This window comes from Macrobrachium rosenbergii, chromosome 16 (assembly GCF_040412425.1).
Source record: "Macrobrachium rosenbergii isolate ZJJX-2024 chromosome 16, ASM4041242v1, whole genome shotgun sequence".
Lineage (NCBI taxonomy): Eukaryota > Metazoa > Arthropoda > Malacostraca > Decapoda > Palaemonidae > Macrobrachium > Macrobrachium rosenbergii.
The window spans coordinates 13486407-13511225 of NC_089756.1; the positions used below are offsets into that span (position 1 = coordinate 13486407).

At 36.6% G+C, this 24819-nt stretch overlaps 1 protein-coding gene across 2 annotated transcripts in view; it reads left to right on the plus strand.

Moving 5' to 3' along the window:
* The first annotated feature begins 1815 nt into the window (after nt 1-1815).
* The window catches only part of LOC136847096 (muscle-specific protein 300 kDa-like), a 56513-nt gene continuing 33509 nt past the window's right edge, over nt 1816-24819 (plus strand). Inside the window, exon 1 of one of the 2 annotated variants that reach the window (XM_067118404.1) lies at nt 1816-2093. In XM_067118404.1, the coding sequence (XP_066974505.1) occupies nt 1929-2093 (165 nt within the window). In that variant the 5' untranslated portion in view covers nt 1816-1928. The remainder of the gene's footprint in view (nt 2094-24819) is intronic. The other variant, XM_067118402.1, reaches the window with a different exon arrangement.

Sequence of the window (24819 nt, forward strand, 5' to 3'; positions counted from 1 at the left end):
TGCAAGGCCTTTCTGGTAGAGCCACTCGGACGGGAAATACCGTTCTGGTTTTCGTAATACCTTATTTTAAGCTTCCTGTCCTTTTGCAGTGCCCTACCACCATCTCGAGTTAATTGCGAATACGGACGAGGGATTAATAGTTGGATGCCTTGAAGCATGAGAGGGTTATAATCCTATTTGGCGACATCTTGCTTTCATGGGGTAAGTAATGGGTTGATGCGTGTACACGTATATGCATATGTGCATACATACACACACGCATATATATGTATATTTATATATATATATATATATATATATATATATATATAACTGTGTATATATTGTGTATGTATGTCATATATATATATATATATATATATATATATATATATATATATATATATATATATATATATATATATATCTATCTATCTATCTATCTATATATATATATATATATATATATATATATATATATATATATATACACACATACATACACATACATGACATTACTTCGACTGCCGCTCAATTATTTAACTCTGTTTAATATTTGATTCACTCGACTTTCGGAAAAACAATATTAAAAGTTCATTTATAATGAAAGATTAATTATCAATATTTTGCAACATCAAAATATACTTTTTACCATTTAGTGCTGGTATATATATTATATATAATTATATATATATATATATATATATATATATATATATATATATATATATATATATATATATATATATATATATATATATATATATATATATATATATATATATCAAAACAATGGTACCTGAAAGCATTTAAGAAATGCTTGAAAACACCCATCTCTATCTTTGGTAATAATATCCATCACTGACAACAAGCTTTGAAGCCGCGGCACTTGGGTGTAACCCTAAAAATAAAGTGTGTGTATGTGTGTGTGTCTGTCTGTGCACACAACAGCATGTGTTTATAATGCTTAGTTGCCTATATGACCATCTGCATGTTTATTTACTATGCACATGTCTAGATGCGAGAGCTATTTCCGTTCGAATGTGTTTATATGGGAACTAAGCTGAAAGAATATTATCAGGTGACTGTTATTTATTTCGTATCATGAAGCGGCTTACGTAAAGGTGCCGTTTGTTCCCTCTAGACATCGGTCGGAAACATTCTGTTTACTGTTAATAATGCGACGCACTCAAGAGGCAAAAAGGTTCCTTTGAAGGAGATAGATGGCCCTTAAAGACTCGTATACTTGAGCTGTAAATTGAAGGGATGTTTCAACGCATCACTTTTTTCCTCTGGTTTTTTGTCATTGTTGAGAGTGGCTTTTTCTTATTCTGTCTCGGAAGATGATGAGAGAGAGAGAGAGAGAGAGAGAGAGAGAGAGAGAGAGAGAGAGAGACCCTCGCCACCGGTGTGTAAGTATGATGGCACAGCGCCAGTGTGAAAGTCAATGACTAAGGGGTACCAGGGAAGGCAATGGTAATCCTAGATAACATAACGTGTAAGGGTGGGAGGGTGACAGTATGAACAAGAAGGGTGGCCGGAGAAAGGGGCAGTTTTCATAAGGAGGGGGAGTGCCCTAAGAGGTAGGGAGAGAAGGGTAGGGTCTCCGATAGGTTTGGGTATCGCTTCTTGCCAAAGGACCTTAAAGCGAACGTCTCGCTGGCCGTGATTGGGCCTTCGAGTTGTCATGCCCCGCCTCGAGATATGACGCTCTTTATTCATATGGTGGTTGGCAGGGGGTGCGACACCCTTTTTTCAAGGGAGGGTATGGGTGGAAACTCAATGCTTTTAAAGGAGAGGGAAGAGGAGGGAAGGGGGGGGGGGGAATGGGTGGTTGGAGGGAGGCGGCCATCATCATCATCATCATCACCAACTGTCTTTCTTCTTCTTCGCCGGCCCTTGAGAGCCTTCGAGGCTTCACTCACGCTTCGATCCGTTGGTGAGGCAAGATGACTTTCTGGCAGGAGAACTACGGCTTTGTGAAAGAAGTGTATGATTTCAGGTGCTCCAAGTACCTGGAATGGATGGATAACATCGAGGCCATCATCGGAAAGGTGATGGCCAACACCCAATATACCGCCAAGGAGTTCAAGATTATTAAGGATACGTTTACTGTAGGTACCAACAGTTGAGCCTTTTAGCAGTAACGCATAGATCTAGAGAGCAAAATAGGGAGAGAGAGAGAGAGAGAGAGAGAGAGAGAGAGAGAGAGAGAGAGAGAGAGAGAGAGAGAGACTGTGGTGTGTAGCATCTATTCTGGTTTGGGACTGCAGTGGCTGCGACAGTCATAAGCAACTAGCACTGCTTTGTCAGCTGGGAACAGGTGCAGAATCTTGAAATGGAATTCTTGGATTCTGCCAGCGCCACTTAAATTAGACTGCTATTACACTTAATTTCCTAATTAATATTTATACATAGATCATTTTTCATTGGATTGGAATGCAAATGATAAACGTGACTGAAATGATTGGTAGGAAGGTTGAATATAGGCATATATAAAATATCATATTATTATTAACCTAATAACTGTGTTTAATAGATGATTGTGTTGTGATCTTTTTGGATACGTTCATAAATAAGGAAGTAGCCCTTATTTTTAGTTGCTAGAGTATATTTGTAGTGAAGGCTTGGTTCTAAATATTATAGCTTGTATAGTTATCCCATGGAATTCATGCTTATGGTGAGGTGTATGCGTAACGATATTTTTCAATTGAAAGAAAACTCAAATGGTATAATCACAAGCAAAATTACGGACATTTTGTAAAAAAAAAAAAAAAAACTGTTTGTGCAGCGAAAAATGAAAGAATTTTCATTCAAACTGTTCATTTTTTTCACACACAAACACAGATATTTAAGACGAAGAAAAACTGAATGATGGTTTTCAATATGAAAATGTTACGGCAGTGATTCACCCGAACTACGAAAAGTATTCATGATTTGTTCACTGTTCCTAATTAAGTAGTAAACTGATGAAAATGGTCGATACTCCCTAAGTACCTCTGGTAATATTTACAGAAACTGTGACGTTTAAAGCCGAAATAGTGAGCCTTATAGCGGAAGAGAGAAAGATCAAATACTGCATGCCTTGTGGTATTGAAACCAAGTTAGTCATTCCCTCTGGAAAAGTGCCGATTTCAGTTTTATAACGGCCAGGGAGTGTTATAAAAGGACACCGATTAGATGAAACTTAGCAATAAGGATTAAACAAATTGATGAACATGATTTTTAGATCTTAAACAGATTGCAATCTTAACCAAATTGAACCTTCCCCTGGACTATTCCCCAACTCTTAAATACTTACGATGCTGAGTCTGAACATTTTCCCTAGTCTGCTTAAGTCAACTAGCCCTTTATCGCAGAGATCTATTGAAAAATTAGTCATTTACATGGGTAGGCAGTAACTCGACACCAAACTCAATTAATTTACAAATTATCAGTGAAAATGTGCTCTGTTCTAATTGGCCTTTATTGTGATAAGGAATAAATTAATTGACCATATGTTTTATCAACTGTGCTATCGCCTATAAGCAGTTAAGTCACGACATAGAAATACGGTTTAACACTCTTGTACCTTGCCGGTATCGAGTCAGGGGAAAGTGAAATCATTAAGTGAGAGCACTGATAACACGTTATTAATACTAGACAGAATGGTAGAAGAATATTACTAACTAGAAGGGTCACACTAGAATAACACTGCTTTCAAAATGTGGGGCAGATAATGAACGCCATTTCTCCTCAAAAGTGGTAAAAGAGAATATCATTGCTTACAAAAAGCGGTAGATCACATGATCATTGCTAACACATAGTGACACAGCAGAATATCGTTGCTAACGTTTGGCACAAGTAAATACCATTGCTTGCAAAAAGGGTCACAGAAGACTATAATTTCTTACAAAATAACCCTAACACTTATTGCATGATGTTCCAGTACCATCTTAGTTTTATGTTCTTGTTGTTACTTCTGTTTCATTCGTAAATGCGACGTTATGCTGACATCACATTTCTGCATAGGGTCTAAGCTGTAGCAGGCTATTGCAAATTAGGTATACATGAATGTCAGACGAGACTAGCTTTGAACAACAGTGAGACTTCTATCTATGAACAGTGACTGTGACGTCATAACGAATATTAATATTGCCAGAAGTCTTCGTTCTTGTATAAAGAGGAAATCTGGAGCGGATGAAAGTAAAAGCAGATCAACCATGTAGGAGGTGCATAAAAAAAGACAAACAAAAGGGAAAAAACGCTATTCATATGAGAAGTCTGGAAATAAGGGAAAAAAATAAAAAAGGAAAATAAAGGGAAAAAAGCTGTGTGGGGTATGCATGCCCCCAGAAAAGACTTGTGACAAAATCGACAGAGGTTATGTAGAGGCTAAATGTTGTGAGTGCGCGTGTGTGTGCGCGCGCGCGTGCGTGTGCGTGTGTCTGTTTAAGTATCCAGAGTTCATCAGGTAATAGGTGACCTCGAAGTCATCGTCTAAATCCAACCCCCACCCGCTCCCCCCAAATCCCCCAGTTATCCTCTTCTCCGAAATCCAAATTTAGAAAAGGCCAGATTTGGCGCTATAAATGGTCAGTGTCATAACTCCTTCAGCCGTCCCATCGCCATGCACCAGGGGGCCACTCCCCCCGTATTCCCACACACCCACCCCTCCATTGCCCTGGGTTTACCAAGCCCCGGGAGGCATGTAGGCTGCTCTGCCAACTGTTTTGTATAAATGACCAATGATTTTGTGTAGAATATTCACGAAGATAATTATTTAGTGGTAAATACTGACGAATTAGTGTAAAATATCGAGAATATTACACAGAAATATTCACCCTGATGATTCATTGCAGAATATTTATCATTTAGTGTAAAATATCGAAAATATTACATAGAAATATTCACCATGATGATGATTCATTGCAGAATATTTATCATTTAGTGCATATTCAAGTGTGAAATATTCAACCTAATTTTGAGTAGAATTTTTTGTGTCGAATTTTCGAAATGTAGTGTAACAAACTCACCAAATCTGGTTCTTGATTTGGATGTGAATAAAGCAGTGTATGCATTATGATACTAGTTTCTGTTAACCTCAGAATCAAATAGATGAGTTAGTCGTGTCAAGCTCAGCTCTTCTGCATGGTCTGATTGTGTTGCATGCTTGAATATATTTCTTAACTACACCTTCACTTTGTATCCAGTCATAAGTCAGGTATGGTGATCGTGAGTGATAAGATCACAGGCTCCTTAATGAGGTTACCGAGAGATTTTAAGGAATGACGGCAAGGGTGAAAATTCAGTACTTTACAATATATGTACTTATACACACATACATACGTATATATATGCATACACACATAAATATATATTATATATGTAATGTATATATATATCAGCTTATTCTCGAGTTGTGTAACTTTCCTACTGATGCGGTATCTATCGTCTCTGTTTCTATCTTGCTCTCTCTTGCTATTTTCAGTATACTTTTGTTGAATGCGAAGCGTAACACGTGTTACTATTAATGAATTTGTCTGCAAACTATTTCCAAGTTGTTTCAACCAACGTATTTCGTAGGTATCACCGGAAAATCTGTTTCCTAAGGAACCGCACCCGGAAAAAAAACACCTTCAGCTCTACAAGTAACTTTAGTGTGTGTATGTGTGTGTATCTTTTCTTATTTTCACAAGGGCACCAAAAACCTCTGTGTGATGACCGTTGGTTTGGAAGAAGGACAATAACAAGCATTCTATCCTGCTGAGGTGACCATCTTTCCCACACACCGTGACCAGTAGTGATCGATGGAACCCTTTCAGTTTTCTTAATCTCATTAATTTTCCCAAAGCATCAATAATTCCAAGTCTGTATTCCTCGAAAGCTGAGTAAAAATGGATAAGAAAATGCAAGATTTAGCTGACGCATCAAGTACTACGGTTCTGAGATTCTTTTTTAAGCCGTGATGTCCATCTGACATACTGTATCTCTGTTGACATCACTCGAGAAATAACTACTTTCTGTCAGCACTACGAAACGATAAGCATTATTACAAAGGCAAAATAGCAGAGAAGACGAAAGTGGATTGTTCGTATGATGTCACGGTGAAATCATGATACATTCCACGTCCGTTAATTGGTGTATTTCATAAACCCTCAACTTTGTCCAGCCCTTGCAACTGTTTTATTTATACACTTGACAAGCATCGATTAAACCACGAAATTTCCTTGAAGCTTCCCGACGCCCTGTCAGTCATGCTTGTCATTAATTATTCTTAGAACAATCAAGCCTTACGGAGAATCGTATCAGTCAAATGTTATTTACAAATTCCAAACGTCTAGCTTCTTCGGTTCATTAAGCCACGTCACTCCTGACACTTGGAGTGACATAAATAACCATCTTCGTTAGCGTCATTGACACAGACAGATGGACTGCCAGCTAAAGCGATTCCTTTCATAACTCGGACAACTGTTCTAGAGGTTCGATGCTTTGTTTATACTTTGCAAGGACAAAGAAGAATAAAAGACTAAGTCTTTAGATGAGTACTACAATACCGCGCTGAAGATTCTTTGTATTACAGCCAATTGTCTAGAATAACAAAGGGCGTCACGAATGCAGATATGATATTATTTAACTTCGAAATTATAGAAAACTTGGCATAAAATTTATTAAAAGATAATTTACTAAATACGCACTATCCCTTCTTGGCATATCTGTCACTGTCTAGTGAATAATGCATAAAGACTGACTGGGATATCTGATACTTCTCTTCACTCCTGAGGTTATATATCAATCATCTGATAAGAACAGACTCATATTAAGTCTCTCGTGAATAAGAATATTAAAATGAAGATAAAACACTCCTCCTAAAAGAGCATCTTCGCCAGCGAGGGATCAATCCTTTGGGGAGGAAAAGTTTTAGGATTGTTCCAGAGTATTGTTCCGGTGAATTATGTACACAGTGGTTAGGTAACTGTGGTGGGTCTAAGTTAGGGCCTCATGTAACGTCTTCCCAAAACGAGACCAGCTGAGAAATGGGGGGTTAACGCCTGGGGTCATTCTCTCAAAGGAAAATAGGTGTGAGGTGATTATATATATACAATATGTATATATATGCATATATATATATACTATATGTATACATATGCATGTGTATGTATATATATATATATATATATATATATATATATATATATATATATATTCATATTAGATTTATGAGGGAAATGTAACGAGTTACCTATTCCTAAAATTCTACCACAGAATTGAGAGGGCAATGCATTCTGTTGCCACCTCTTTTTGGAGGAAAATGCTTGCATATATAATTATGAGGACGTATGAAAATGTAATGAATTCCAAGTATCTATGTGAAATCTTACAGTTAGACCTGGCAAATATGATATCTCAACAACCACTTGCAATGCAACTGTACCCTTCCCTACATTTACAGCAGCAACTTGCGCCGATATAGGCAGCAGCAGCCCGTGTTGAGGGTCAGGCTGGGTTTATAATTAGCAGCGGATAATGATCCTGACTTCCTCGAATACTTTTTTTTTATCCTGGCAAAATATCAGATTGACCCATTTTCCTTGGGTTTTGAAATGATGTGCTACTCTGCAGTTCTTTACTTTTTATTCAATCTTTTTTTTTTCGGAAAGATGTTGCGTATTATTGCGTTTCTGAGATTGGTAACAGGAAAGTTGGGTTGATAGGTCTGATATGGTTGTCGGTGAACGTATATTCATACAGAAAATCATGATATATATATATATATATATATATATATATATATATATATATATATATATATATATATATATATATTCATATGAACGTATGTATCATGCTATTTACAACTGCATAATTTGGTACCTTTCAGTTTTTGGAATAATCACAGCCAGTTATAATTTATTGCAAGATACTAGTGAACAAACTGATGGAGAACCATTAATATTACTTATAGTATACTGGAAAATCGTAAGAACTAAAAAAGTGAGGTACTGCTATTAATCTCTCCCACAGACTTGTGGTCACTTGTACTGGCTTTCTTTTCAGAATCTACAATTTTAACTGAAAAAGATGAATTTGGCAACTCGATTGGAAACGCCTATGACACCCATTTTTTTTTCGCAATTTTTTCAATTTATTTAATCTCGAAGGTCAATGTTCCTTGTCACCGCCTTAGTCATACGATGAATAATGACTATGGTCTTCATATTAACAAAGGAAAGAGAAAGATAAGCTGTCATATTTTTTTTGTGGGCCAAGGGGACTTGGCACAGCAAAACCCGCTAGGAAGCAACGCTGTGGACAAAGTATGTGCAATGAAGGTTACTCATTGCAGTGACTTTAAAGTCTATCTCTTCTTCCCCCAAGATTTTCAGTTTGATATTCAATGAGTCCTCATTTTTAAATGGTTATTAATAAAGAACCCCATTTTGTCTGAGCTTACTCGTAACGTTCTTAGGAATGTAAACTAAGCAAACAGAATGTCAACTAACTTCAGCTCTAATCCGGAGTCCTGAAACATTAGGGTTTTGAAGACTTGAAAACCTTAGGGTTATTATGAAATTCTGGTCAAGTTTTTTTTTTACTACACTCTCAGAATGAAATTAGCCCTCACAAGTTGATGTACGTTTCATAAGAATTCATTTGATGGCAACGAGATGAAAAGTTTTTAATGTTTTCAGCACAATGACCAAGTATTTGTTAAATGATATAAAGATACGAAAATTCCCTTGAATGTTTTTGTTAGTATGACGATGGTTTTATAAAGAGAAAAAGGAGGTTCTGAATGATTTTAAAAGAACGATAAAGAATTTCTCAAGAAATAAAAAGAATTCTTAGGATGTCATAATAATCTTGATGATATTTACTAAGATAAACGAAGATTTCGAATTATTTGTTTAACAGAATGACGAAGAATTTATTGAGATGAGAAGTGGAATGTTTTAATAGAATAAAGAAGAATTTACGAAGAGATGGGAAAAACTTCCAATATATTAAACTGAAAGTTGAAGAGTTTTCTTAAGACACGGAGAGCGGTGTGAAGGGGTTTGAATGCTTTTAACAAATGATGATACATATACCTACTTAAAGTTGACAAGTTTATCATCTTTTAACAGAATAATAAATATTTTCTGAGAGAATGAAAAATGTCTAAATGTCTTAGAAAATTTTTAATAGAATGATGCAATATTTATCAGGTGATAGGGAGACATCTGAATGAAAGACGGAAAGTTTTCAGTGCGTTAAACAAAACAATGAAGTTTGCCTTAAACCATGAAAAGTTTTCGATAATATTAAAAGAACAATTAAATGCATATATTTTATGTTTGAACGGCCAAACATAATGATACATGAATGTCGTTTTTACTGCAACATTGTTATTTGAAGTTTAAAAGGCCCATAAAAACTAATTACACGACAAAACCACGTATTTCAATTGAAAATCGAAAATACATGGCCTTGTCGTGTAAATAATGTTTTTATGGGCCTGTTAAACTTTACAATGATATATAATTATGATGAAAGAGCACTGAATATTTTTAACAACATGGTGAAGTATTTATCAAAACCTGGAGATAAAAGAAGCAATGGAATGAATTTTGGATGCTTTTAACTGCATGACAGAGTATTTATTCTTGTCAGAGGCAAGTAAACACTGAGTCTGCCCATCAGTCATCAGCAGCGGCTGCATTCTTCGGCTCTGTCGTAATGACACATAATTTTGGCAATGGCTTTACGTAAGGAATACTTATTTTGGGTTATTTCCTAATCGTACTGAGGGTCAAGCATCAAGAGACTCGAAAAAGAATACAGCTTCTGCAGCCCTAGCTGCTATCAACAGCATAAACGTTTCATGTGATTTCTTTCTCTTCTGATTTCGTGCAGAAACGTTATAGTTGTGGGCGTTTTCTGCATTGGGAATTCACAAACAGATTCAGTAATTAGTATGAATGGGGTACGGATTAGATTTGAAAATAGAATTTAGGCCAGGGGCCAGGCACTGGGACCTGAGGTCATTCAGCGCTGAAAGGGAAATTGACAGTAAGAAGATTTGAAAGGTGTAACAGAAGGAAAACCTCGCAGTTGTACTATGAAGCAATTGTTAAGAGAGGGTGGAAAGTCAGATAGAAGAAAGAGAATATGATCGGAGGGACAGTAAAAGGAGTGAAAGAAGTTGCAGCTGGGGGCCGGAGGGACGCTGCAAGAAACCTTAAGTAATGCCTGCAGTGCGCCACGTGAGGTGCACTACCGGCACTATCTCCCTACGGGGCTGAATGGGGCATGACCACTGTCTTTTTTCTTTTCAGGCATTTCTTGGTAGAAGTCGTTTAATATAAAACCACGCAATAAAGTCTCAAGAAAAAAATATGTACAGAAACAAAGGTATATAATATATATTTTATTTAAGTAAAATAATTTTTCCGCTTACAAGTTTCATGTACTATAATGAAAGCTAATAGAGACGCTAAATCCTACCTAAAACTTAGCCTCCCCTTTCCTGAAATCCATAGCTTATCACGACGGTAATCACACAAAAAGGTATGTAATAAAAAACAAAGACATTGAGACTCATACTCTATCATTTTAACTTGTGTCGTCTTAAATATGGCAATGATGATGGGTCCCTAATAATAATCAAGAGAAGTTTGTATACAGGTATGAGTTTTACGGGCTGCTCGTATAAGTAGGAGGGGTCTTTAGTGGCATAGGGCCAACTTAATCCAACAATATCAAAGAGTATAAGTACCAATCACACCGTATGGTGTCTCTTAACGGGACATTTGTCAAGGTACGTGGGTTGTTTATGATGCTGCTACTGAAAAGTTATTAAAATAAATGAAGATGCTGATGAGGCGGGTGTCTAAAACCCTGATCTAACCCAGGTGTGAAGACACAATGAAAAAGGAAAGTGAAATGAAAATGACGGGGGGAGGGGTCAGACAAAAAGATATATCACCATTATTATCATAAATATTTTCATTACCAGTGTATGCACACTATGAACAATAATGGTAATATGAGAGAGGGTAGAGGTAGCAACTCCCGAACCTGTGGACGGTACGCACCGTCCCGATGCTCGTACTAAGGAACTTCCATTCAAAATACTTATAGAGATGACATTAGTTAACGCGGCTTGCCTGGGATGTGCTACTGCCAGACTAAACACGGAGTTGATTACTTGTGGACATTCGATGTTACATACAGAAAAAAAAAATGTAAATGTACACTACATCTCATTATATGAGGAATATTGTTCTCGAAATTCATTACAGTGTAATGCACAATAGTCTTATGTACCTCCCGCTAAAGTGTTGCATTCTGCATACTAGCACAAATTCTAACCCTTTTCTCGTTCGCACGTTCTGCAACCCACTTTATTAGAGTGAATACGAATTGGTACAGTCCTTCAAGTACATGTGAAGACCAGTCCGAGACTTCATGAGCGTTTTTTATCCATCTCTTTCATTTTTTAAGAGCAAAGGCCAATGCACGACCTAAAGCACTTTTATGACTTATAACGAAGAAAATAACAAGGGAGAGAAATGTTCTTTTGGTGATGTCATGTCTTCATATTATTATATTAAGTTTAATGATGAGGTTACAAAGTTAATTTTTGATAAATGAGGTAAAGAAATATTTGATAAAAGGCATGAATCAATTTCGTATCTCATGGACGGAATCACAAAGGCATGACAAAATGAAGGAAGTGTGATGAAAGAAAAAGTTAAGAAGAGATGGAAAAGGAGGTTTTCCATCTCCTTGACCTGCGTTCTCTCTCTCTCTCTCTTTCTCTCTCTCTCTCTCTCCGTTGATGATAGCCTCTATAAGAATTCCTATATAACTCAAAATGAACTGTCTAAATGCCGCTGATTAACTAAATTTGCCTAATAGCACTGGAAATCGTTAGTTAAAATATTCATATCAAGAATCAGACAGATTAAACAGCAGTACCTTGGAACATTTTTCTTCCATCATTTCCTTAAGAAACTGAAAGCAGCAAATGCTAAAAGCCGTTTTGATAAACTTATCACACTTCAAAATACCAAGATGCTGTAAACTACCAAAAGGATACCAAACAATCCGATTTAATACGAGCAGCATTAGCGGAAATTTACTGAGAGAAAGGGGTCTTAGTGGATCAAGAATTTTTAGGCCTCAAGCTGAGATCCACATGTAGGAAAGGGAGACTGTATTTGTTGTACAGGAACCCTTACATTGGTCTGATTTGTTGCGTGACTAGTTTCTCTCTCTCTCTCTCTCTCTCTCTCTCTCTCTCTCTCTCTCTCTCTCTCTCTCTCTCTCTTATTTCCATTAACTCGAATTTTGCTAACTGAATTCACCATAGCATTGGTAGACATTCGACTCTAGTTGCTCGTAGAAAGCAAGCAAGCATTTTTCCTTACCTCTAAGGAAAGACTCCTTTTGAAGGGTTTTCTCCTTGGGTTTTCTTTTTTTTATTCTCAATATCATTTCAGTACACTTTTTAACGTAATGTAAAGAAGTTGAATGGTGGACCCATGACTCACTGATTATACCACAACTGGGTTTACAGCACCTTGCAAATCCTCGAGGAACTGGACCCATAAAGCTACGTGAAATTCGTGAAGTGGTCCTACCTGAGGATTTTAGCTATGCGGTGATATTAATGATCTTTTCTGTTCCAAATGTAGCCGATATTTTTCTTCACAATTCTTTATTTAAGGTCTTAGATATGTATTCTTCGACTTATGCACTAATTTCCTGTGCTATAATTTCAGATTTTCATAGGAAAACGTATTCTAAAAGAACAAGTAAATCAAGAAATTAAGAGTTCATTGAAAACGTCGCATCTGCACATTTCAGATGCATGTACCCTGTAAATTTCACACACACGCACACACACATATACATATATTCATATACAAATAAAATACACATAAATATACATATGTATATATATATATGGATATGAATGAATGTATGTATATAAATGCGTAAATTCACAATAACACGTGATATTTAAATGCAAATATATCACAAGCAAGGAGACATTGGGTATACAGTAAATCCTGACCGTTTTCGCCTTTAGTTTTAGAAAACTAAAAGCAACATTGGTTACGATCTATACCCAGGGTCTCATTTTTCCTGTGGTACATCTGTGGTACATTTGTGTGTGTACGCACATACACACACATGTTAAATATATATATATATATATATATATATATATATACTATATATATATATATATATATATATATATATATATATATATATATATATATATATATATATATATATATATATATATATATATATATATATATATATATATATATATATATATATATATATATATATAATACATGAGAGAGAGGCCTAATGAGCTTGACACGGAAAACTTTAGTCACATGTTACTTCACCTTGAATTATAGCGTATTAATCTGTAACCAGATTAACCAGTTCAGATTTCTTCGACTTAAAAGTAAATTATCGCATTCGCAACCCTTGAGATTCCTCGAAGCTTACGCGGAAAACTTTGGGGGGGCGGGGGCGGGCCGGCGAGTGGTCCCCAGGTGCCCAGTTAAGCATAGGAAGAGACTTATTTTGCAGACAAGTGGCCTCTGAGCTTCCTTATGAAGCAACTAAATAGGGCCCCTCTGCCGAAAGTTGTTGACAGTTACATTATACAATTATTAAAAATACAAGTTTTTAAATATATTCCAATAAAAATACAAGTTCTTAAATATATTCCAATGAAATAACATAAAATGCTTCCTCCAGAATCCCCAGAGGATTGCCTCTACGCAAAGGACCCAGCTCCTCTTTTTGCAATTCCTTGTAGGAATTGGATTCACTTAACAGTCCGTCCTAATTTCGATCTCTTTGACTTTGGCATTTTTAAGTGTCTTCAACTGCCGCCTCAGTTTCTAAGAACTGGGTTGTGCGTTCTTTTTAACCCAGATCAAAAGCATTATTAGAGGAGTTCCTCAGGGACTCCTGGAGGGATCCTAGGGTCCCTATCTCAGTAGAGGGGCCATCCTCTGGTACTTCCAGGGGAGCTCACAGACCGCTGATCTTCAGACTAGGCCTGTTACCGGGCGTACCTGTGGAACCCAAAGGCCAAGGTTTGATTGAGGTGCCCCTCCAAGGTGTCATGTCGCAGAATCCAAATGAAATCTTACAGTTTAGGAAAGTGATGCTGTACTTCCAAGTCTCAAGGCGTTTTTTCTCCTCCTTTTCTTAAATTTTGACATTTCTGGAGTAAAATGCTGAGTTCAGTTACAGGAGAAACCATGGGGAGACAGTACATCAGAAAAAAATACATTTTTGTGGACTTGATGTTATAGTATCGTATGTCATTCCCCATTATCTAAGAATTCTTACTGTTAAATGTTCTTGATAATTCTTACGTAATGTAATGTTCTAGATTTTCTTGGCCTATGTCTCGTGTTTTAGATTATGAGGTCTCAAAAGGCCAGAGCCAGGGGAAACCCTGTACTGAGATCGATACATGAAATAATACGAGCTGACAACTTCAAACCCACGTTATTTAAATACTTTTGCACCAATATTCTTATAACGATTCTTATAATGATCTTATTTATCCTGAAAGTCATTCAGAATATATAAAATAATTAAGTACAGTTGTCTTGATGTCATTTACAACCGTTTAAGGTCAGAAGTGGCATGTCTAAGCTGCTACTGATTTTAGTAATTAAAGACTTCACACATGCTTTGTCCACTACCAGTTGATCTCATACTTCTGCCTTTATCCTTATAATGATTTACTTACGTTTATTAGGTAGGCCAAATTTACCATGATAGCTAAAGGCAAATAAATTTTTCATTAATTATTTTTAACGTTCTCTATTACTGACTGAAGGAACTAAATTATTAGATGGCCATTTCCTTGCACAATCTGTCTTGTTTTTAAGATAACGAAATTGATTAAACTAACTATGGAAAAAAAGACAATCTCCTCTGCTGAGTCATCCGCAAAAAATGAACGAAGTGGCAAGGGACCTTGTCAAATTGTTGGAGTCCATTGCAGCTCTCAGTTGGGCTACAGACGAGAAAGCATTCTGGCCTCGGTCTGTGAGCGAGTTAGTTTTGGTTTCCTGTAGTGAATTTCTGCTTATCAAAATGACAAGCAATTCTGATCCTATATGCTTTAAGAAATGATAGACAAGACGACTAATGATGCATTCAAAAGACATGAATATTATCTCAAGAGGTTTCGTGGAGGTACTAACATAAAGGTAACACTTCCACAGAATTGAGATGGCATTCATATCTTATAAAGTAAACATCTTTCTTCCTAGTTTCGTGGGTCTGAATCTTTTTAGGATATGTGTGCCTACCCTTCTCGCTTTATGGGTGTGACACATTATCGGCCCTTTACGAAAAATACACAAATACCTTTATTCAAAAGCTTTATTTGCCCCTAAACAGTAACCTCTGTAATAGAATATAAGAACAAAACGACAGCAGTTCTCTGTTGCTTCACTCTCAGAAATCAACAGTTTTTCCTTGCGTAGTTACTATATAGGTGCTTATTTAGCTACACGTTAGGCAGGGAATACAGTATTCGGAGCGGAACTACTGTATTCGGCTCTCTCCTATTTTTTCGTAGTTCGTAAAGGGAGCGCCACAGTTCTACCTCCATGACCAATATATCTGTCACCATCACCAGTGCCACCACAACCGTTTCTGGGTCGTGTCTCGATTACTGAGAGAGAGAGAGAGAGAGAGAGAGAGAGAGAGAGAGAGAGAGAGAGAGAGAGAGAGAGAGAGGAGAGTTGGTTGAGGGGAGGAGGAGGAATGGATAGATGCCAATGAACTCAGTGCCAGACTTATTTATAGAGGAATGTTGATGGGGCACGTATGTGCGCGAACGAATCTCATCCTTGCTCATAAAGTACCGACGGTTCGTTTCCCTGTTTTCTTGACGGCGCTGCTTGGCGCAGATTGACTCAATGACTGACCTTCATACAATTCTTAATTCGGACGTGGACGCAAAGTTATCATTACCTGGATGGTCGCTATTCTCAAGAGTATGTTCATAGCTGACGATGCAATTAGATGGGATGTAATAAGCATTACCTACAGGAAACCTGAGCCATTCTGAAGTGAAGGTTGTGATTCACCAAAAAATAAAAGTCATAACATTCCAGAATTCTATCAACGTTCAAAAGATTCTCCCGATTCCTTGAGCATAGTACTTCTGGCACTTAGCATCACCTGGCCTTTGTCTGTCATCTGTTTTGCAATGGCTGAAATAATGCATTTTGTATTGTCCTAAGATGCAAAAGTAATAATGATTAACTGAAATGAAGTGCTAGAATAATTTTGCATGATTTTTTAAATGCCAAAAAATATATAAATATATTCTCTTCTCTTTTCATTTCAAGTTTTTCTACAATTGTAATACAATGCTTCTTGTCTTCGAGTGTAAGTCAGTAAAAGGAGACAGGTTTCAAATTTCTGTTGGAATCTTAATAACCAGTTCCTTTTGAGTATGCATTTTTACATGCGCATAACAAGACGCATTTGGACCAGTAAATTTGCGATTGACGTATTTCTCAGTATCATTATATTTTCTGCTTTCAAAATAATTGGCCATTGAACACCTTGATTTTGATAGCCTGAACTGCCGTGCATTACAAGAGTGCCTGGATGAGGATGGTGGTTATCCTCTGTATGAGGTTCTTGGAGAGTTGTCTTTACAGTTCTTGTTGCCGTTTTAATTTTTTGTTTGCAGGGGTTGACCTCCTTCAACAAATGTAGGTACATCTTTTAACAAAGTGCTTGAATTCAACTTCACATAATTTCTCACTAATTTCTGTCATCATTTTTAAAGTGATGTTTTATATTCATGTGCATATTTGTATTACGTGTTCGATCGGCTCTCATTCGTTTGTTTTCGTTTATGTCAAAGAGAAGTTTTTCTTGGCCAATTGTTATTATAGATTGTTACTATCGCAAAGACAACGCCAGAACAACAGATGCACTAGTAATAATCAAAATGATGAATTATCATAATTCGCTATCATCAATATTATAATGAACTGGATGATTTCATCTGTTTTAAATATTATATTATACATTTCTAGGTCTGTCCACTGTTTCATTTTCTTTGTAGATGGTAGTTCTCTTAATAACCTTGAAAGATTTCCTAACGAAATCAGACACTTGTATTTTCTATCAGTTCCAGTATTCCAGTATATCACAAAATATCACAACCTACTTTTACATAGAATGGATCAGTTCGCTAGTCATCCTATTATATAACCTGAACGATGTTTCAATTTGCTGGAAGTTCATGAATAAGTGTTTCACAACCTTCCCCATTTCCCAACACGACGAGGCCATGTAATTTGTGCTTTGGAAACAAGGTTGCCTGTTGTGGTATGATCAGAACTGTCCCTAGTGCAAGCGTGATCGACAGCTGGGTATGTGTCAGAAAACAGCTAGGAATAGTTTACTAAGAGACGTTAAGAGGACATGAGATTGCATGAAGAGTTTTTTTTTTTTATAACTTCTTGTGGTGAATACGTGACCAGCGTTCTTTAATCATGGAGCGGGCCAAAGCCACTGTTTCATGCTCCTAATTAATCATAAAGTTGGGATTCTTTCATCTAAGGGTAAATTCAATATTGGTTTTGTTTTTATTTTTATCGTTATATTTCATCTTTTCAAGGGGAGTGACTGGCTTGCATGTTAAAATGGTTAATTTGCTGGGGACTTATTTGAAGAGAGATTTCATCCAGTTCTTTTTGAAACTGTATAGAAACACACACACACACACACACACACACACACACACACATATATATATATGTATATGTATATATATATATATATATATATATATATATATATATATATATATATATATTCTTCTTCTTTTTTAACGTGCTTTTATTCCCATTTTTGTATGGGGTAAGCACGATGCCTTCTTTTGAAGGACTTTTTGATTTGGCTTTGGGGTAGACCTGTGGTCTCGATCGGCTGCCCTGCCTGACATCGCTTAGACCCCGGTACGTATGTTTCATGTATCATACCCGACCCAACGCCCTTTCTTCCCAGCAGCGAGAAGTTATTGCGCGGGTATGGCGAGAGTTCGAGACGTGTGAGAGGTTTGTTATGTTTTTAGAAGGTGTTGTAGTGGCTTTGTTTTGTGTGTGTACTTAGTCTGTAACATCCATTTGCTTTTAAGCAAACCTATCCGTTGATTACATATATAATCCCGGGATGTCTACACGGATAGCAAAGTGTCTGCCTCTCTGATCAGTCGGCTGCGGTTTGAACCCGCGCCACAGACCTCTACGGTCCGCTGCTGCTGTAACCGACAGAGCCATCGAGGCTCTATATATATATATATATATATATATATATATATATATATATATATATATATATATATATATATATATATATATATATAATCAGAAAAAACTACAAACGTCCTTTAATATCAATTCACTCTACCTCGGAAATAATATATTTTCATATATGTTACCGAAGGGAATTTTTAGTTGATAATAAGTCCACCGTCCCGTGGGGTCGAACCAGCGACGGACGAGGAATCAGGACTACAGTGACACACTAACGCCGACAGCGTTAGTGTGTCACTGTAGTCCTGATTCCTGGTGGACTTATTATCAACTAAAAATTCCTTAGGTAAATATATATGAAAATATATTATTTCCGAGGTAGAGTGAATTGATATTAAAGGACGTTTGTAGCTTTCTGATTGTATATGAATCACGGTGATGTGATAAATAGTCATATATATATATATATATATATATATATATATATATATATATATATATATATATATATATGTTTATAAATGTATATATACTATATATATTTATATGTATATATATAATTATATATATATACATACATATATAATATATATATATATATCCTGAAAGGGAATGATAAAAATAAATGATCAAATTTCACATCTTCCCAACCGGCCTCTTAACGCCCGTTTTTCCACATCTTCCCACATTCACTAAAGGGAAATCATTAATTCTCTCAGGATCACATAGTTGTGACTTTCTTTCCTGCTACTGTCAAGCTTTGGAATTCCCTTCCTGCTTCTGTCTTTCCAAAAATACAATACCACTCGCTTAAACAGCTTCTTCATAGTCTGTGCGAATCATGACCAAATCAACAAGTCACACTAATGTTGTATAATGAAGACTTCCTATATTGCAATTGAATTAATAGGTGCATAAGAACAGCCAGAATTTTTTTTTCACACAAACGAATGTTTCCTTTTTTTCACACAAACGAATGTTTCCTTTTTTTCACACAAACGAATCTGTTTCCTTTTTTTTCACACAAACGAATCTGTTTCATTTTTAATGTGTTAAAAAAATCCACGGCCGGTTGCAAAATTCGGTCACCAGATACCGAGCAGTCAGAGGTCGCTTGCAAAAGCCAGTAAAAATTATATCGTTTCTTTACTAATTGTATTTTGTAAAGATACAAGAAAGGTTTTTGAAATTCCTGAATTTGTAGGAAGAAATAGAAAACTATGTCCGCAAACACTGCCAAAAATACTGACCTCTGCTTCTTTTCTGAAGGAAACAAGGAAACGCTGAAAAAAATTAATAAACTTCTTGACTCATAGCAATAATTGACATTTGTGCCACGGGAAATAAAACTGTATATATAACTTTATCGTAAAAATGATTATTTCACAACAGAAAACAGGCTCTTGATCATCTCTATTTAATGGAGAAATTAAATGCTTTTTGCAACAGAAACGTTTCTAAATAATTTTCCCTTGACGGAGATGTTATTGGTGTTATTTACTTTGCAGTGGAAACCAGCTCTAAGTCATTCTATTCTTGACAGAAAAATTAAAAATGTTTTCCTTTTGCATCATAAAGGGACTCTCGGCCATTCTTTCACAGACAAAGAAAAGACATGCTCTTCAGCAATAGGAACCAAGCACTCAACCATTCTTCTCATGACATAAATAGAATGCTTTATTTTGCAAGATACCAGGCTCTCATTCGTTCACTTACTGGAAGACAAATTTTGTGCTTTCTTTGCAAAAAAACCAGGCTTACAACCTTCCTTTTCCCGACAGAGATATGAACTGTTCCCCTTAAGTACAAGACGCCAATCTATCGATGTTCTTCTTTTGAGAAAAAAGTTAATACTTTTTTTTTTGCAATAGAAACCAAACTCTCTATGCCCCTTTTCTTGATATAAAAATATAATGCCTTTTTAGCAAAGGAATTCAGTCTCTCAATCATTCTCTCGCAAAAAGAAAATGAAATGCAGGTTTTTTAAATGGTGTCAATAATTCTTTGTATGAAAAATATAATTTTTTCCGTCTTTTCTGCAAAAGAAACCGCTCTCTCAGACATTGTTCTCTTAATAGAAAAAAATCATTTTTATTTCGCATTAGAAACATAACTCTCGATCGTTCTCTCCTTAGTGGAGAAATGAAACGTAAAATTAATTTTTGCAATAACCTGAGAGATAATACGATACAGTATGTTTTATGTATATATATGGAAGTTTACCAAGTAAATTGAGTGACTGAACCTATGTGCGAGAAAAATATGGATAGTCCATCAAAACATGTAAATAAGATCATGCATGCTTAACTGACGAAAATACGTGACTGTTTGGTTGTGTGTGTGTATGTGTGTGTTTTTGTCTGTCGGCCCCGGGTGTGTATTTTTATTCTGGCGTGCGTGGCCAGAAAGATTGCCATGCTGCATATGTGTGTGCGTGTGTTTGTGTGTGTGTGTGTGTGCCTTCCCTTCCTAGTCAGTTCTCGAGGGCTTTTTCTTGAAATTGTTATGCTGGGTTTGGATGCTCTTGTGTCTTGTTGGTTTCATCAGAATAATCACTGATGAATACAACGAGTAAGCGAGGTTTTATAAACCTTTGAGGTAGCCACCTTGGGAGGTTATAATTACTATGAGGTGTGGTTAACATTACCCCACACAAATAATTTTCCTGAAACTGACTCATTCAAAATTCTTGTTCTACTCCGACATAATAAGGAGGTTATGCAGGTGTTTGAGCACCTATGAGGTATTAGTACAGCAAGGACATTCTATCAGAATAAGAATCTACAAAATTGCGAACTTATTATTAGTTATTGGTCAATTTCTCTCTCTCTCTCTCTCTCTCTCTCTCTCTCTCTCTCTCTCTCTCTCTCTCTCTCTCTCTCTCTCTCTCTCTCTCTATTCACAGAATCCACTTAGATTTCTTGGCAAACGAAATCGCGAGCGACTCAACCTGCAGAAAACTAAGGGAACGAACACCCAGTTTCAATTCGCCGTCAGTGACCTTTTTTAACAGAATGATTTCCTTTGTTAATAAAATAGAAAGAAACCTCCGCGAATTTCTCGTTGCACGAGCGAACTGCAAGTACTCAGACCGAGCTAAAAAAAGCAGAAATAAAGTATAATCACGCATAACTGAAGCGATGTTCAGTTGTTTCATTGGTTAAACGCTGGCGATGAGAGGAGTGAGTACTGGCAATGCCTGCGAAGGCTACAGGGGAGACCTCGTATGAGGGTGGACATGGCACTGTGCCTAGGGAGAGAAAGAGAGAAGGGGGAAGAAAAGGGAGGAGGAGGAGGAGGAGGAGGAGGAGGAGGAGGAGGAGGAGGAGGAGGAGGAGGAGGAGGAGGCGGAGGAGGCGGAGAGAGTGCCTCTATTCTTAGCATGACCAGCAGTGGTGACCAGCCTTCTCTGTGAGAGAAGAGGAAGAGAGAAAATAGCGAAGAAAGAATAGTGTACAGTATGTGTAATAAGTCTACTTGCAAAAATGGGACGAAGATATGATGAGGCAATAATTATGAAAATAATAGAATATACGATGGAATTTTGAGAGAATGAGAAATTAAATCTTTCACTTGAGAGAGAGAGAGAGAGAGAGAGAGAGAGAGAGAGAGAGAGAGAGAGAGAGAGAGAGAGAGAGAGAGAGAGAGAGAGTTTCTCTAAAGCTCGAATTCTTATTATGACACCTAACGGTCTCTGCTAATATTTTAGTTCGTAGAATATCCTTACGGTTATAGCTTAAAAAAAAAAAAGAATGATTTAAGGGAAACCCGTAAACGTGGAACAATTCCGGTCTTTAAAATAATTTGGCCTAACACGGCTCAGCAATCGCTTTTTGCTTTTATTCAGAGATCAATGTTTTTTCTTTCCACGGCTGTTGTATAGTTCCTCCCCAGGACGTACACAGAAGAGGGTCAGATTAACTCTTTGAAACAGAACGTGAAGCAGTTGAAAGATAATTTTTCTCATTTATAGGTCAAAAGACACTTAAGGACAAAAGCTTCTGCTGGCACAAATTGGCTTGATTTAACAAAAATAATAATATAATGAAATACCGAAAAAACAGATAATTAAATAAATGAATAAATAAATAAATAAAATTTGTTTCAACAATTTAAAAGTTATTTAGATTTGTGACATTCCGTACAATGAAATGCCAATAAATAAACAATTAATAAATAAATAAATAAATAATCACACAAATAAACTTAATTTCAGCAATTTGAAAGAGATACTTAAAGTTGGACAGTTTCGTTGCCAAAAGAATCTACGTTGACTGACTAGAGATTTGTATGGGGGCCTGAGGCTTGAGGCATTAACATAGCTCCTGAGATTTTGGGTTAAATCGAAAACGAAAAGTTTTGGTGGTAAAGGTTGTGGTGGTTTCAAACGAAAAATCGAAAAAAAGTTTCTTCCACATATCACATAACGAGACCTAGTAAGCTTTTTTTTTTTTTTTCTCTATCAAAAATAACTGTCGGGTTATGTGACGTACAAGGCAAATAAGGAAGCGAACAGTTGACGAGACTTACTTAAGAGACTCAAGTATGGTGCTTTGTTATTTAAGTCATATAAGCGAAAATTATATTTAAATAGTGCAAGAGAGCATTCTGAAAGAGAATTTAAAAAAACAACCGGAAAAAATAAATGCGGTACGAAATATTTTCATCTCCACAAAAATACATACAATGTTCGAGATCCCCTGACAATCAAGTCTAGAATGCTACTTCTGTTGAACGCTGTAGCAGAGGAAGAAAAGACCTCTGTGCCCCCCGCCCCCTTTCCCACACCCACCCCTACCAAAAAAATATTACGACGACCATGAACAAATTCCTTCCCCCTTACTGTTTACCGTTCGTCAAGACGTCTCTCAAACGTATACTATGGACTGGTCTCTCTCGGGTCCACCTTACATTTGGTAAACCAAGTCTAGTGTTACACACATCCTTTTAGAAAGGCTCAACTGAGTGGGAATTGGCCAAATATCTATCAGAATCAAAACAGCTTTTAGCCGCGTTTCATGTGGGATGGAAATCTTTACTCTTTTTTCTTTTTATTAATGATTTTGCCATGTTTGTATCATGTAACCATTATTTTGGTAAATGTCTTAGATGAGCAGTCTACGTATAAGCATGTCTTCTATTTATAAGAAAATCGTCCTAATTAATACGACACTCTTGACCCGTTTTCGTACGAAGTTCCTTACTACTTTTCATATCTGTTCTCCACACACACACACACACACACACACACACACACACAGCTGTAAAATTAAGAATCTCTAGGCAAAAAGTGGAGTCTAGTGCATTCAGCCCCCATGAAACATGAAGGTACATAAACATATTTACGGTCTTGTGACGTTATTCTTGAAAAAGAAATAGTTCCCTAAAAACAGTAAAATAAATGAAAAATAATACCGAAGAAAACATTGTGTCAGTCACCCTAAATTTGCGTAAAATGAACTGGCGATTTTCATCCGAGACGAAAAAGAAAGAAAGAATATATATATATATATATATATATATATATATATATATATATATATATATATATATATATATATATATATATATATATATATATATATATAGAAAAAGGCACAAAATAAGTGAAGCAGCCCCTGCGGAAATGCCAGTCCCAAATTCGCAAGACAACAACCATGAAGACATTTAGGCTCGTCACCCCTCCCTTTGGCCAGCGTCGACCGATGATGTAAAATGATCCGATGACTCCCATCTCAACCTGGTTTTGCAAAGCCCTCGAAATAATTTCTGGGAGAAGCTTTACTTCCGTTCGTCACCCTTCCCTTTGGCCGGCATCGTCGACTGATTTACGCGAAATGATCCGACGATTCTCATCTGAAGCGAGGTCCAAGTCCGCAGAAAGGGACATTGCGAAACCATCAGCAGATGGTCAGCTGGTCCGACGAGACGATTGGAGATGGTAAGAAGGGGAACCTATTTATAGGGCAGGCTTTTGACGTTTCAAAGCAAATAATGTTAAAAATCCGTGGCATACACACATCGGCCACGGACGTCACTGGGAGGAAACATTTTTCATTCGTTTTTATTTCCAACCCGTCTTGAGTTTCATACTTTGCTATATGCTGCCAAGACCAGACTCTTCCGTTCGGTATATTGACTCCCTTCCCATTCAAATAACCTTGGACGCTGGGTGGAAGTTCTCGCGCTCCAGTTACATGAGCAAGGAATGACAAATATCCTTCGCAGGGATTCCTCAGGGGAGAAAAGGAGCAGGAAATAAGATCTATGCTCTTTTTTTGTTATCTTATTTATCCATACCATCAAAATAACGGTAACATAACGAGAGGGTCGAGAAGGTAAATCCCCACCCTAGAGACGTTTCGTATTGTTCCAAATATACGAACAAAGTATCTTCGTTCTCAACACTTTTCTAGGGATCTGTAGGGAAAGAGCCTGATCCGCGGCTGAAATTATGATGAATTTTCATTACGTGAAAATTATACTTGTAAGCAGGATTTGATTAAATTAGGCTACCCTATAAAAAGTA